At 42.2% G+C, this 16,436-nt stretch overlaps 1 protein-coding gene across 1 annotated transcript in view; it reads left to right on the top strand.

The window, feature by feature from the left end:
- DVL1 (dishevelled segment polarity protein 1) overlaps nt 1–16,436 on the top strand; it is a 96,701-nt gene that overhangs the window by 31,340 nt on the left and 48,925 nt on the right. The window contains exon 2 of the mRNA XM_035902149.1: nt 8,096–8,165. Within this exon, the coding sequence (XP_035758042.1) occupies nt 8,096–8,165 (70 nt within the window). The remainder of the gene's footprint in view (nt 1–8,095; nt 8,166–16,436) is intronic.

The raw sequence follows: 16,436 nt of genomic DNA, 5'->3' as shown, positions 1-16,436 counted from the left end.
TTATGAATAACAACCTAAAAAGGAGAACCCTGGTTCTACTCTGTCTCTGTGGTATTTTGAGGAGTGATTAGCAGGAGCCTTCCATAGAGAAGCACTGTGGGTCTGCCTCGGAACGCGGTGCCACCCTTCCCTGCTCACTGGCTCAGTGGGGTGCCGACAAGATCTAAGGCTTTCGTGCATCACAGACGGCTGCGCATCTTTTTGTGTTGAGCAGAGCCCTTCTATGCTGCACTGCATTATGGTGTTTATCTGCTCAGCAAAAAGAGCTCTCTTCTCCTCCCCTCCTACTTATTTCCAGAATAAACGTTAAATCCGAGCCAAGCCTCACCTGTGTATTCAGCGTGTGGCTTTATTTTCATTCATTTCTCTGAGCTGGAAGGGTGGCTAAAGGCTCTCTGTATTGCGACCTCAGCTGCAAAAAGCCTAAAGTTTTAATTCTGCATTAAAGATTCAAACTGAACTGTTAATCAGCTTCAGAAAGACTATTTTTAGAGCTGCAGCCTTGGATTCCAGTTGCGTGGTTGCAATTTCTCATGTGACCAGAAGGGTGAGAGGTTTTTTTTCCTTCTGTGCATGTTAGCTGTTTGCTGCCAGGTTCACTGTGTGCATTCTGCAATTTAAACTGTCCTTAAAGGAACTGCATGTCTGTATTTATTTCACTTAGGTTTTCCTAAAAATGGCTGTCCTCTGTCATTTGCTTTTGTATTGTATTAAACAGCCTGATCTGCAGAGATGTTTATATTCTGCATGGAAGTTTGGCTTGATGTTGCCAGGCAAGATGCAGGGGCTAGTTTGACAAGTCTGGATCTTCTTCAGAAAGGGCTTCTTCTTGAAGAGCTTCAAAAATATTTTTTTATGGCTAGTGAAGTCAGAGGGCTTCTATGAAGCTGCTAGCTGGCATCAGTGGAGTGTAATACTAGTACTGCAGTTCCGACTGCTAGTCTAATGTGCAAATATCTATCGAACCACTTTAGAAGTTGGGAGCTTCCAAAGCAAAAGTGGCTTCTGAGTAAGCTTAGAATCTGCCCAAGCGGCTGGTAGGATCTTATGAATAGCTTCCCGTAGTATTAACTCATTGCAGATGTGGATTTATGATTATTGACGGGTTTACTAATTTAAACAGCTTTTTTTGAAAACTGCTGCTTCATAAGTGGAATCAAGTCGCCCAAAGAAGTTGTGGAACCTCCACCCTTGGAGATACTCAGAACTTGACTGGACATGGCCCTGAGCAACCTAAACCCACTGTGTGCAGCGGTTGGACTAGATGACCCCTGGATTTCTCTTCCAACCTACATGATTCTATGAATCAAAAGTAACATCTGAATAATCTCTTACCTGCCTTTGTGGTGACGGGAGTCATTGAAGATATGTATAGAACCAGATGGATTAATTACTTCGCCTTCTCTCTAAGGATCTCCTAGCAAGTTATAAAAAGCAATGAATGAAGCTTCTCTCCCCCTTCTCCCATCAGTAAAGAATGATAAGAAAGAGTTAAGAAAAGACTTGATTATGATCACAGTGACAAGATGGGATTAATCTGGTGCTAAACTATATTGGGATGTGCACTTCGTGGCATGGTACACGTTAACCTAGAATGAATTTATAGGGGCCACGCTGCTGTCTGAACCCTGCATTTCCCGTGTATGTGGCCTTGGAGGATTGGGCCTGCAACTGGTGACTCAAGCAAAGGAGAGTTTCCTTGTTCACCATATTTTTCTGAGTAGAAAGAAAAAAATCATCTAGCTAATTCTGGAGATTAAGTCTGTCACAGGCGTGCATGATGCAATCAAAATGCAAGTGTATGCAACGCTATCAAACCCAGTGTTAAATATCCAATTGCCTAAATGCTTATGAATCAGAGAGTCATTAGAGGTTTGTGGGGTTCACTTGCTATTCTTAATATGGAGTCAGCATATATTCTGAGGCAGCAAACAGCTTGGCAGGGCGGTGAGAGTAAGCCTAAACAATCCTTGGTCTTTGGTCTGAAATCCCCTTTGGAGGAAAAAAAGAAATCGGGATACTGGGAGGGTGACCAGGAGTGTAAAGCTATGATAGAAACAGGTGAGGTATGAGAGGGTGAACAAGACCGGTGTCCGTAAATGCACAAGTACCTGTTTGTGCAGAGTGGGGTGGCAGCAAAGGCAAAGGACCCAGACACAATTCCAGGAAGCGAGAGGAAGGAGGGGCTGTAACCAGCAGTGATTGTTTCATTTAGTAATTACTTCTTAAATCTCCTCTAAGTCAAATAAAGCAGAGGATGTGAGCTTCTGAGAACTATTCTCTCCTCCCCTTCCCCGCACATCCACACCCTTTTTTGCACGTACTCTTTCTAAGTGAAGACTGTATTGATGTGAGATTTGGTAGTGGGGAGCTTGCTGACAGTGTAGAGCCAGGTGCTTGGGGGTGTTCAAGTGTGTGGCATCTTTTTTTATGATCTGTCACTGATGTGCTATGTGACCTTGGGTGAGTTGTTCCTCTCTGTTCTTCTGTTGCCTTCCTTTTTACCTCCTAGATGCATTTGAAGGACGAGCTAAAGGATCTAATATCTTGTGCATCGAGATTTTTCTGGAGGATGGTGAAGAGGAGAATGTTGCGACGTTGAAGAAGAATCTCTAGCTAAATTGCTGGTGTGCTGGCAGAGTCTCCCCTCCCTCCCCTTTGCAAAGGAGAACCGTGTACAGCTGGAACACAGCAGGGCGATATGGGGGAGACCTGCTGCTGGGAGGTACTGCGACCTGAGTTACCTGGAAATGACTGGTTTGTGTTTGGTGTTCACTGAGTGGAAGCTTTGTAAATGGCTTTGTGGGTAGGTGTTTATTTGCTCTCCTCTCTGACCCCGAGTGGCTCATAACCTGGGTTAAGTGGAAGATTGTGTGTGCTGGAATAGAGACTGCGTGCGCTCCAACCTTGCCAGCAATTACAGAGGCACAGTGTTGCCAGGGGCAGGATGTGACCTAGGAAACAAATATCCCCTCTTCTGAAGGGAAGCTGTAACTCTGGGAGAGCAGGGGATGTGTTTCTTGGTATCAGACGGTCTTTGTTCTTATTACCAAACAGAAAGTCTGCTAGCGACTGTGTGTGAGAGCACTGGTGTCATATCTCCACAGTGGACCACATCCAATACCAACAGACTCTTCTTCTCCTCAGCAGGGGGTCTCTGGCAGATCAAATGCATCACTTCTTCTTCCTTGCCACGCTAGCTCGGGTTGGGTCTAGGTTGCGAACCCGTTACTTAGGGCCTTATTCACCCTGGTCTTAAGCTGCTGTGTGTATTAGTTCCTAATGGACCATCTGTGTTCCAAAAGCAGACAACAGCATGCATCTACCCTTGCTTCTAAGTTCTTGTAGAGCAAAAGACGACTTCTGGAATTAAAAAGTTGTCCTCAGACTGAAGCATATGGCTGCAACCATTCATATTCCTTTCTTGCCTTCTCTTCATTGCTTCCCCTTCCTGAGAATTGAGAGGAGCTGCCTCTTTACTACAAATAATGATTTGTAAAACAGTGATATTTGAAATTAGTGGCTGCTGCTGTCTTTGATGTTCTTGGCACTGTTGATTGCTACCCAAAGCAAGCTGGGAATTACAGTCTGTCATTCTCTTGCCTCGTAGCTCAAGGCTATATTTAGTAGTTCAAGTTGCAACAGATCTGGAAGTTGTTCCCTTTAGCTGCGGCAGAAGGCTAATGCTGTGATAGAGCGCGTTGTTTTGTAAGCGGTGACTTCACGGTGCTCGTTTCCATCATGAGGACGACCGAACCAGTCTGTGCAGTATTGCAGGGATATCCTGACTGCCACTGTATGTGTTGGTTTTAGAAAGACCCCCAAGGCTTTTCTCTGGAGAGAAACTCACAGTCAGTATGGTTTTTTTTAGTGCTTTACTTTTGCCTAAATCTTAGAGCTTGGTGCAGAACTTCTACATATGATTTCTGGGATGCAGTAGATGGTATTTCCTTGGGGGGTGGAGATCCTGTCATTTCAAACATGCAGCTGCCAAGATAAAATTATTGCAGCATCTTTATTTGCTGATCCTGCAATTGGATCTTTGCTGAGTGAGTGTTCTCTCCAGGACTCTCTGAAACACAGAAGATAACGTCTGGATTCGAGTCAGTCCACTGGGGCTGGAGATCCATGCAAATGTTGAAATCCCCTGTCTGCACACGGGGTTTGCAGGTCCAGAATTACAGGTCTGAGAGCTTCATTGAATTGTCAAAGGTTTTTAAAGCACTGAGTATCTGCTGATTTCAATGGAGTTTACTCTTAATTGTCTCTTTAAAGTCTAGGTATAAATGACTAAAACCGATAATGAAATCATATGATCTGTTTGCTGTTGCCAAAAGGTGAAAGGAGGACAGATGCATTTGGAGTTAAATGAGTATTTGAAAATGTTTTTCTTTCCAGTAATAGGACAGGGGTGAAGTCTGCCTAATATTGTACTGCTAGCCATTAACAATGCAAATAAATGTGGAGAAGGAAGGGAATGTTCTTTCCTCCTTTAAAAAAACGGATTAAAGTGTACAAATGGAGGTATTAGTGGTGGTGTTTTTTATTCCTAATTTTCCAAAAGTAAGATGGAAAGAAACTCTTTCTCTGTTTGCTCTCCTCTCTTCTCTTCTCCTTCCTACCCATTTTTTTTCCCCCTCATAATGTGACACTGTTTCATGCATAGTCAGTTGCTTTGTGGCTATTGTGGGTTTTTTTACACAGCAACAAGAAAGACAAAAACATAAATAAAGGAAAATGTGGTGGCGGAACCACAAATTTTTATTGAGTTTGACTAGACTTCAGGTTGGCTTTTTTAAAGCTTAGAGATTGTCAAAACCAAATTGTTCCTGTTCTGCTGTGTAGGGGCTTGAGGCCAGAAATCTATTTCTGCTATGAATCTACTGTTTGACTTGGGATAAGCATCCCCTTGTATCTCCTCTCTACCCGTATTTAGACAGTCCCCACTTGGAAGAGCTTGCCCATGTGTTTGTACAGTGCCTTGTTCAAAAGGTTCCCAGTTTTGGTTGGAGCCCTTAAGGTAACAAAAAGAATGTCTTGAGTAGTCCCATCAACATGTAGTAGTAAAGCCTTATATTTAAGAGCAAAACCTGGTGGTTTTGCAGTTGAGTGACTTCCCATTGGTTAGCTTGGTTCTTTCAAGCTGTATATTAAAAAGAAAACAAACAACCCAAACCCAACAAAAAACCCAGCTAATTCTCCCTGACCTGGGTAGCCACCTTTGTGAATATCCCTAGCTCTTCAGAATCTTGAAACAAACCCTTTCTTGGACAAGTGACCTCCAGGGCTTAGCCGAAGTGCTCTGTTGGTCTCGGCAGTCACACAGCCGTAGTTTATTTGGATCCAGGCAGAAATGGAGAGGAGAGCTCCGCAGTTAATGGAGCCACGGGCTTGTGAATGTTGACGCTATTCCTGTAACTCTGATGAATTGAGTACGATGGGTTAAGTCAGTTCAGGTAGGCTCTGTCCTGGACTACTCTGTTGAATAAGAGACTAAAATTGATTGAAATGTCCTGCATGTTTGCTGTGCTGTGTGGGAGTATTTCTGTACGTGAGGCTGCCTGAAACGGGAATTTGACAAGTCCGGCATTTGAACGCTTGCATTTCAGCCCTACTTGAGCCCTTGCTTGTGTGATTAGAAGGATCCACAAGAATCTTGCTACAGGGAAGGCAGCAGTAGCATCTGAAGAGATGTTTGCGCAGGGCTTCAGGCTTCGGTAATTGCTGCAGAGGGCAGGTGGTGTAGTGTGGGATTCTCTGTGCTGCCCTGCCTGGGGCTGCCTTGCTTCTGCCAGATGCTGGGTTCAGAGTTTGCTCCAATTTGCAGATTCAAAAAAAAAAAAAAAAATGCTTGAAAGGAAGCTTGTCCTTAAGGTCTGCTTTCTAGGCAGAAGTGATTCATGTCCTACTGTGGGAGTGAGGGTACGAGAAGGGAATCCTGTATCACGGTGGCTCTGTGGGCTCCTGTTTTGAAGAGTAGTATTATTCTTACCCTTAATCAGAGAATCTGAATGGGGAACTAACTGCCCTGCATTTCATCTGTATCTCCTTACTAGAGAGAACCAGGCCAAAGTGTTGTAATAGATAACATGGACCATTTCTGTCCTGTCTTGTGGATCGTCATCAACAAGAGAGAATCCGTCGTGGCACAGATTCAGAACTGCGTCATCTTACACTGAAACTACTGAACTGCAACAGTGAAGCAGCCCGGCTGTTTTACCAAATCCTATAGTCAGGATTGCCCAATTAGCAGATTTCAATGGTTCTGCTTTTAAATTAAGTAGTAAAGCACAGGTTGAAAACTTGAAGCGTCACTCAGGCTGGTTTCTGAAATGGTGATTCTTTTAAAAAATTTCTCATTTGGTGGTCTCTTCAGAAGCCACCACCAATGTCTGTTTCTCCTCTAAATTAAAAAAAAAACGCTTTCTGAGACATCACGGCTTTGTATAAATGAGGGAGGTTTGCTAAGGAAGCTGATGCAAATACAGGGTTTTCTTAATCTCAATATTTGCTGCTTTAAATTGGAACTCTCCAGCTTAAAGCAGCAGTCCTAAAAAATATGGTTTAAGTGCCCTGCTGGCAGATGACGTTTGTATTTGGTTTGTAGAGTTAGAAGCTGGCTTGCTGGGGGCTCGTTGTGAAGGGTGCTTTAAAGGCAGTAACTAATTACTCCTAGTAGTTGGTATTGAACCTGCTCTTTTCATCTGGATGATTCCAAAGGTGGTGACCCTGGTGTAGTCAACAGCACCGTTGTTTCCAGATCCTGGATGGGATTTAGAGAGGCTTCCTAGAGCCCGTTCAGCTTTGCAGGCTAATTCATCCAGGACGTAGAGGAGAACTGGAGGCTCACTTTGCCTCCAGCAAACCTGATAAAGATCTCACTGACTTAAAACGTAATTGCTTTACTTTCTAAGAGGACGAGTGAGCACTGAATTGTTTGAAGAATTCAGATTATCTTTTTGTAGCTATAAATATATATATATATATGGTTCTGACTGGCTAATTTAATGAATATGAGGTAGTTAAATGGGGGCTATGTTGGTTACTGTGCTAGTTAGAAGAACAGAAACATCTGAAGTAACTTCAGTTGCTGCTGAACTGGAAGCTTGGAATTAAGCCTAATGAAATGGGAGCATTTCTGTTTTCTCTGTAGTTGTCTCATTTGTATTTGGCTATGATCAATCTTAAGCTGTTGAAACAAATGCTAATTCTGAGATACTGAGTCACAGTAAGTGTCTTCAGAATTGAAAACCTTACGAAAACCCTTATGCTAGTGAAACAGATCTCTGGTTTTGTTTTTCTTGATTATAAGGGTTTGAGTTCTGGATTAAGCTTTTTATCAAGAAGCCTTCAGAATGGCTCCTAGCTGGATGTTATATTGGCATTGCATCTGTTTAAAAAAGGAACGGGCTCCTCAAAGCCACAGCTGCACCTCTGTGTTTGAGCAGGTCTGCTCTTGGCCTGGCCCGCAGCCCTGAAAACCATTCTGAACCCAGCTTGGAGTGCAAGGAGGGAGGCGCAGGGAGCAAGAGGGGGGTGTGCCTACGAGAGTGGGAAGAGAGCCCGAGTTAATGAAGAAGGTTGAGATGCTTGTCTGATGTACAGGAGGCAAGGGTTCGATATGAAGCTTGACCACAACTCCTTCAGTGCCTTGGGGGAAGGTGCTGTGTTTTGGCTCCAAATCCAGGCTAGGAAATTGAGGTAAGAGGTTTTTCTTTGCTGACACAGTGGCAAGGTGACACAGAGATCTGTGACTTCTGACACAGGGACTGCACAGCACTGTGGGGTTTTAATCACTGTCAGGTCTTTAAAAATTGTGGTGAGATGGAAGACTCCAAAGGGGTAAAAATGCTTGTATTTGCTTTTGTGACTACCAGTTTGGGATGGTTGTCTGGAAAGGTACTACTCTACCCTTTATTTTTATTTGCTTCCTTTGTTCTAATGGTCACTTATTCTTTAAACATAGAAGACTCGCTGATACCAACATTTTAGTAAAAAATTTTCCTGGACCATTTAAGAAAGCCACTGTCCCTTCTGATCTGATGTCATTTCAAACTCTTGATTTTCTTCCTGTTGTTTTTTTTTTTTTCCCCAGGGTGGTAAAGGAGGAGATCTCAGACGACAATGCAAAGCTACCTTGCTTCAATGGAAGAGTGGTGTCCTGGGTATGTTGGCTCATGTCTCTGTATGCATATGTTGTTTGATACAGTGGGCACAGTACAGTTGGTGTAGTTGGTGCATGGATCCCGATTTTCAGAAGTGTCTTGAATCTCAAATTACATGGAAGCAAAGGCTTAGTTTTTCATTACATCTGTAACATCCAGTTATTAAGTAATCTATTTTAAAAATTAGAGTGAAATCCACAAAGGTGTGCAGGGCTGAGAAGGTGGTTTAAACATGAAATCTTTAATGTTAGTAACATGTTATGTCATCTTTTCTTTCCCACTGTTGTCTCTCTTCCTCGCCTTGTAAGTATTACTGAATCTGATGGAGGGCTCTGAAATAATGCTGTAAAACCTCACAAAACAAGGCTGGACTTCAAAAAACATTTACTTGCTTACCTTTTGTTGAAACCAGTAAGAGCCAAGCTCTAATCCTTGTTTAAAAATAAAAAAAAAAATATCCCACAACATAAGGTTAAATGTAACAGCCAGCTTGCTGGTGGTAGGAGAGTGGAAGCAGGCTTTTGTCTGTGTTACACACAATAGAGTTACACCAAATTATTGAGTTTTAGTACTGTCGCTGAATAGCCAAAACAACTTACTCAAAAACAACTAAATGTGATATGCTAGGGGGTTTTGGTCATGTTATTTTAATTTCAATGTATCAGTATTGTGGTAGGGGCTGGAAGGTTTAAATCTCTGAGCTAAACATTGCATGCATTCAATAAAAAGACACAAAAATGTATAGCTTTGGAAAAATAAGCCGGGCAGAGGAATTCGGGCTGTGAGTAATTTGTCCAGTTATAGAGGAAGTCACTGATCAGTTCATGCCAGTTACTGCTCAGCAGATCACATCTCCCTTCTTCTTTCTCTTGTCTGCTTTTAATATGGTAATTTCTCCAATATGCCATGACATTTGTTTGTCACCTAACTAGAATTACTAATTACTCTCTCCTAAGTGTCGCACAGCCCTTCGGGTTGCTTCCCATATAAGGAACAGGTTACCTGCACTCCGTGCTGAGCTGAGTGCTGAACAGCAGCGTACAATCTCTGCTGTTACTACAATAGTTGGTCGCTTCTCCACATGCCTAGTTTTTTAGCCACGTTATGATCTACTTAATGGAAATGTAATAAAAGTTGGTTGCTCCCCAGGGTTACTGTGTGAAATACAGAAATTCCCACCTTCAGATTATGTTTGGGGCACAGATGAACACACAGATTAATTTGGTGTTTGGCCATTACCTGAACATATTTCTCTGCCTGGGGTAGGAGGTTTACCACTGTCAAGGTTGATTAAAGTGGTTGTGCACCTTTAGACAGAAGAGGGGGCACTCGTGTTTTAAATTTTAACACCAAAAAAAGCATTTCAGACATAGTCTGTGATTTTAATATCCTCTTTCAGGCTGACCTTACAATCTTTGGTATCGGGAACACAATAGAGGACAAGAAGAATTGTCTCTTTTCCCCAAAACTCAAGTCTGACTCGAGTACGAAATGAGGTTTTGTTAAGGGCTTGGCTTCAACAAGTAATGCAAGTAGGGTCAGAAAGTGCCATGATATGAGAACACTGCTGAAGTAACTAGAGATGTTGGACAGCCTTTCCGCATTGGATATGTTTGGATATATGTTTGCAGCCTTCCTATTTCTGGTAGGATGAAGGTAAGCAAGAAAGTCATAGTAGTTAAGTAGGTTTACAAGAGTTTTTTCCAACTGCACAGTTAGGGCAATCGGGGCTACTTGGGATTCTCAGCTGGAATGATCTGCCGCGTCTCCATAAATTTCGCCAGTCCTATGCTGATTTTAGAAATTGAAGATTTTGCTCACACATTTACAACCAGTACCCCTGAAATATTTCAGTATCCCAGTCACTGAATTTATACAGGATGAGGAAATCTGTCTGGGCCTTGCACATAGTCGTGCTGGGTAGCTTAAAGTTTCTAAGCCTGGCTTCTTGTAGACAGGATTATGTGTGCTTTCACTATAAAATCAAATACAGTATTGATTGCATGCGGTTGCCCACAGTAGAGTGGATATGCACATTCTACTATTGTGTAAGGGAAGTGCAATGTATCTTTTAAACATCAGTTTGATTGGGAGATTGTTCCTAAGTAATGATGCCTTGTGGTTCATCAGATGGAGCCCCTGCTGGGTTCTAAGCAGCTGAAAATGTTGCTCATCTGAGGGCAAGGGCTGGCAGACGAATTGAGCTCAGCTGTATCATACAATATTATCACTTCTTTCTGCTCTATTGATTGCTTTCAATTTTAAGACGCTCAGACTCTGGCAACTGTGTAGTCCCAACAGGTTCTTAGTATTAGGCAAGCAAAGCACATAGCTTTCTAATGCATGAACTTAACCTTAGTCCTCCTACACACCCAAATGTGTACAGAATATTAAGCACTTACTAGATTTTGTGTTAAATTGAGGTCTTAAAAATTGGGAGAATGTTTTCCCTTCAGTCTCTACTCTGTGAAAAGTTAGCTGGTCTGTCACTGGGAAGTGCATTTGGAAGGAAAAGCTACTTTTTTTTTGCAGGGCCTCCATTCCTTGTTTTTGGCCTTTGTGCTCCAACCTTTGACTTGGCAGCGATAGCTGACTGATAACCAGTGTGACTTTCAAAGCTGTTCTAGAACTTACCCATGTATTTCCATCCAGCAGTGGGTGTTAGGCAACTAAATGCTTTGGTCTGAAAATCAATGAGTGTTTCAAAGCAAAGTTATGCTGATATAAACCTGGGCTGCTGAGCAGTGCTCAAGGGAAAGAAATGACCACAACAGGGTCCGGCCTACTTGGCCTTCACAAGGAAAGGAAGGTCCCCATGTGTTGAGCTCCATGGAGGAGTAATTGGTTGTCAAAAGAAGAATTCATTCTCTAGAATAAAACGCCTGGCATTAGAGAATAAAATCAATGGTTAAACAAACAAACCATGGCCTTTGAGACCTGATGGTCCACCTAGAGTGCTGTGGGAGACAGTGCAAGGCTCTTTCTTAACGAGGTTGTTGGCTTATGTCCATTCTTGTGCGGGAACTGATCATATGATGGTGTTAACTTCTCCAAGTTGTGGCTGAACATCGTGCTGATGGCCACTGGTGTGGCATGAGGTCCTTTTTTCTTTGAGGGGCTGGAGGTGGCTGAAGGGCTCGGTGCTGCTGAATATGCTGCTTTCAGAATGCTATGAATGTTGGTAGTGCTGGTTTTGTCTTCAGTCCAAGGATTACTGGGGGCTACAGCATGGTGTTCTGACAGTATGGGAATAGATTATACAAAAAGGGATTTCATGTGTAATTAACAAGCTGAAGAGAGCATCTCGAAAGCTTCAGATAAAAAAAAGGCTATGAAGATGTCATTTATGTTGCCATAGCGTGAGAGCAGCATCTGTTTTAAAGGCAAAGGGGTAGAAATGAGTAGTAGCTCTTATCAGGACAGCAAATTAATCCTGAGAACCCTTTTCCTTCTCCTCAGTGTGTAACACTTGCACTGTACTTGCTCCTCAGTGTCGTACCCCCTTTTCAGACAACAGGCTGATACTCAAATTGCCTTCTGCATCCCTGAACTGGGGCTGCTCTTCCCAATGCATTCAGGAGCATGGTAATGTTTGGTTTTATCTATGTGGTCTAGTTAAAGAATGTATCTTTTGCATTGGTGAGTCAATACACCGATGATTTATTCTGAATTTGTGTACACTGTTAGGGCTCTTCTGTGCAGCAGAACATGACTCAGGTTGTTCCAACAAGGGCCAGCGTTCTTGGAGTTTAAGCAAAAACAAACCCCCAACCCCAAACTATTCCACATGAATAAGGATGTGGATTATTTCATTCCCCTTTACATCCCAATTCTTTAACCTCTTCCTCCTTCCCTCTCCCAACCAAAACCCAAAGGCATTTCATCTCAAGTTGAGAGCTGAATTCTTTTCCCAGCTTCTTAAATAATATGAAAGAGGAAAATGTCTTCTGTTTTCCTGCTGAGAAACAGGAGAATATAAAAAACAGTAAGATCAGAACAAGAATATATATATATGTACACACACACACGAGTTAAATGTTATGTTTTAATTCTGTGGCTGTTACTATTTTAATTTCAGAGAAACGTTAACGATTTCTGAAATGTATCTTAAGAATGAATTCAATTTATTGTGATTCCTGTTCCGGTATAGGTTGCTGGCTGCTTTCCAAACGTAGAAGAATGCAGAATCCTTGCTCCAAGGATTTGTACCTTGTTTCAAATCTTCCCACCAATTCCTATCTTTTACATTACAGTTTTGCTTGGAGGCTGCAGCCAGGATCAGTGTCTCTGCTCCTTTCGTTCTCCTTGCGCTGTGCACTGTACACGTGCATGGTAGGAGATGCGGTTGCTGATTTAGAGACCTCAATCTTGTATTTTCTTTGTATGTCACAACTGTTGGCTTGTTCCACATTATGGGTGGGAACCGAGACACAGAAGGTTTTTTGTGGGTTTTTAATTTCCCTTCAAGGCCATGTAGAAAGTCTTTGCAACTGGGAGCAGGTATCTCATAGTCTGATACTCGCATCATCCTCTTTAATAAGACTAAGGCAGTTTCTCATCTACCTTTAACGGACAATATAAAGACAAATTTGGTTTTCCCAAGTCAGAACACAATCCTTCCTTCATATCCTATGTCTTTAGGAGAAGAATGAGTTCAATTTGTCTTTCTGCCTTAGGTGAGACAACATTAGTTTGATGATAAACAGTGAAATATTTTTTCTTCTTAATGCCAACCCAGGAATGTAACACACAGGAATCAGTTCAGTCTGAGTCAGTAGCCCAGTCTCTAATAGCAAGAATGGTGCTCCTGCAAAGATCGAAAAGCAAAATTCAGGTGTGTGGCTTAAATGAATTGTTTCAGAGTATTAGTACTGTAGAGCCTTTTGTGAGGCTCTTCCCAGACTCTGCTGCTCAGCAGCAAATGCCAGAATGCGTTATAAACCCCTCTATTTCAGCTGAGGCAGAGGCAGCACAGGTTGTTGCAGATAGTATGGACAGATACGTGGCTTCAAAAGACTTTGACTCTTTCCTCCCTTCCCACCCATCAGCTTGTTCCCAAATTTCTATGCAGATCCCACTGGTCTGGATTCAGTTTATCGTTCTCTTCTCGGAATTCATACAGTGCACCTTTTGCAGATGGTGTTGACAAGGGCTGTTCACTCTGCTGAACAATCAGCTGAAACATCTGTGTCTGACCTGCATTACGAATTGCAAATTACTTTTTCCACACTAACACCCATAAAATTGCAGTGCTTATCTGCCTCTATTTGCTGCTAATTACTGGAGGAGTTTTATGTAAATCTTACTATAAGTTAATTGTTCACAGTTTGGAACCCTTTAATATCCTATTCACTGGAATTTAACAGGTAATTGCATACAAATATTTCAAGGCTAGCAAAGTTTGTCTTCACCTTTTGGAAAAACTGTGTTTTGGGCAGGGCTGTTTCCTTTTCTGGTTTTTAACATGATGGGCCTGAGCTTTCTTTGTCTCCTGTGTTATAAAACATGCATCAGCTGGTAGCAGACAGCTTGGGATTCTTTCACAAAACCATTTGTGATAATTGCCAGCCTCCCTGTAAATTACTGCAATCTATATGTGTGTATTTCACATCAAGATGACATATTTAAACTTGGAACATAAGGTGCCCACGATGTAGCTCAGCTGTCTTTTTCTTCTGCACCTCCTCTCTTGAGTGATGCAGTGGCTACTTTGAAGTTTACAAGATGACTGGCATTCAGAAATTTGAGATTTTCATCTTTTTTAATAACATTTGAATCCTTCTATTTGTCATCGGTAGGAACTTTGATCTTGGTGTCATATACAGGCTGATTTCCATAGGGGAAAATGTTTGAGGGAGGATCTGCAAGTCTTCAGTAGTTGCTTACTTTTGCTGCCTGGGGAACTCAATGTGCAGCCAGATTAGTATTGAATTAGAATCACTACTCCTCATTAACTATTTAAACCTCCTGCCCATCCCTCCTGTGTCCTGCTTGGGTTTTTCCTCCGCTTCTTAGATCTTGTCCTTTTGATTTAGGGGTGGGTTTTTTGGGGGTGGGGTTTTTTTGGTGGTTTGTTGGGGTTTTTTTTAAGGACTAAATAATTTGGGACAGAGGGCTACTACTTACCAGATTCCCTTTCAGTGGCTGACCTTTAGATTTTTCAACAACATAGAGACTAGCATTAATTGTATGGCAGAGTTCTTCACTTAGCTGTTATTACTGTAAATGCATATGCACAAACACATCTGCAAAAAATAGGTGATGCATGTGCCTGTTCTACTAACACATACACACACAAATAAAACATAGGATGCAGTTTTTCTCAGGGGATAATCTGAATTCTTTGGGACTGCTTATCTGAGTGAAATTATTCATGCAATTTGTGTCCTTTTCAGGTTTGGGTCCTTATCGGGCAATTTGGAAAAATACAATAGTTTGTATGGAAGAGAATATGTTACCTTCAGGCTTTTTGCAAAAGCTTAACATGTTTTTCTCTTCTCTTTGCGCGGTCCAGGGGCAGCCTCCCAGTGGAAGCTGGGAATGTGGAAAGAGTTGGCTTGTGGTTGCTGCCAGATCGGAGCCAGCCGAGTGGCCCCTGCCAGCAATTTGCACAAAGTGGGTTGGCTGTTATCTGTGTTTTTTAGGAAGGCTTTGCAACATCTGGGAACAATTCCCTGACTGGCTGCTGGGAATGTGCACTATTTCCTATTGGCTGGCAGTGATGTCAGAGCCTTGCGTGAGCCTGCCTTTTTTCTTTTTTTTTTTTTTCCTTCTCTATTATCTGGATGCCAACAGATAATATTTGTCCTGTTTGTACGTAAGCTTTTTAGACACTATTTGCAATTGCAATTAAAATCGTTGGGTAGAACCATTTAGTCTTCTATCGTACAAGGCGACACAGCAGCTTCAGGATTGTTAAATGATCTTCAGCAAAGTGCTTTGTTGCCTTTCAGCACAGGGCTGAGGCAGTGAATGAAAATCCACAGAAGCAGATTCTTGTTGATTTCTTCTGTATAAAATGAACTGATTTCAGGCCCTGTTTCTTCTCTTCACAGATTATATATACCCTCATTCATCTGCTGATAGACTGAATTATCACAGAGGAGAAAAGAGAGAGCTGTGCATGAAATCTGACCCAAAGTGAAGAGGATGTTAACACAATATCATATCTTCTTCCATCATGTTTAGTGCTTATAAAGAAGGGAGGCAGGATCACTGAAAACATTCCTAAGCTTTAAGGTACCTGAGTGAGTTATTAGGGGGGTATCTGTGCCCTAGTATAGGAGAATGAAATTCCCCTAAGGGGCAGCTGGGGCTGGGGTGCTAGGATCTCTGTGAGCAAAAGATGGGGAAGAAGCAACCAGGTTACTATGAAGGATGGGGGACTTGAATTAAAAATGAAAGAATGTGCTGAATGAGAAAGTTTCAAAGCTCTACAATCTTTATGGTCTTCTTTTTGCTAAAGTAATGTCGGGTGGTTCTGGTCTGATATGCACAAGAATTCTTAAATTAGTTTTAATCCAAGTTTGAATTGAAAGATGCTGTCCTGCTTCTAAGTGTGATCAGCAGCAGGCGGAGGAAAGGCCTGTAAGGAAAGCGTGCTTCCTTAGTCATGTGGCAGAAGTACTCACTGCCGTTTGCAGAAGCACGAGTACGCTCAACCCAGGTCTCTGCATTGCTCTGATGTACACAGGTACCTCTTTTTAGCGGGGGCGAAGGATGTGTAAGCTCTCAGAAAAACAGTTGCCAACCTGCTGAAAAAAGCTGGAAGGGTGAGACATAGAAATAGGATTATAAGGTTGCAGATCCTTTTTTTTCCCTCCCATTCTTACTCCACATGTTCTCCAACAGGCAGGTAATCCCGTGCTTAAAGAGAACTTGCTGCAAAGTGGCAGTCAGCGAAATTGAATTTGCTTCACAGCTAGTCTGCTATACCCTGCCATAGACAAACACCTGAGATGCTTAACAGTCTGGGTGTAGTCTGAGATATTATGCTTCAAGAAGATACAATATCTTCTCTAAAATGATAGAAGGTGGCAGATGATAAAATCACAGATAAAATTGACAATTTTGTTTTGAAACCCAGTTTGCATCTTTCTGTCTCTGAACAGGAAGAAGGTCACCCTTTGCCTGGCAGCCACAGTTATCTTCAAGTTGTTCCTTTTAGCCGGTTACAGCTGATTTCCAGGCTATATAAGCTTGATCCTGTATTCTTTGAGTATCTATGGTCCATGGTTGGACCAAACCCTGAACAAATGTACTGTAGTTTTC

The sequence above is a fragment of the Egretta garzetta genome, unplaced genomic scaffold, assembly GCF_000687185.1.
Source record: "Egretta garzetta isolate BGI_Z169 unplaced genomic scaffold, ASM68718v1 scaffold29, whole genome shotgun sequence".
Taxonomy (NCBI): domain Eukaryota; kingdom Metazoa; phylum Chordata; class Aves; order Pelecaniformes; family Ardeidae; genus Egretta; species Egretta garzetta.
This window is presented reverse-complemented; position numbering and strand designations above follow the sequence as displayed.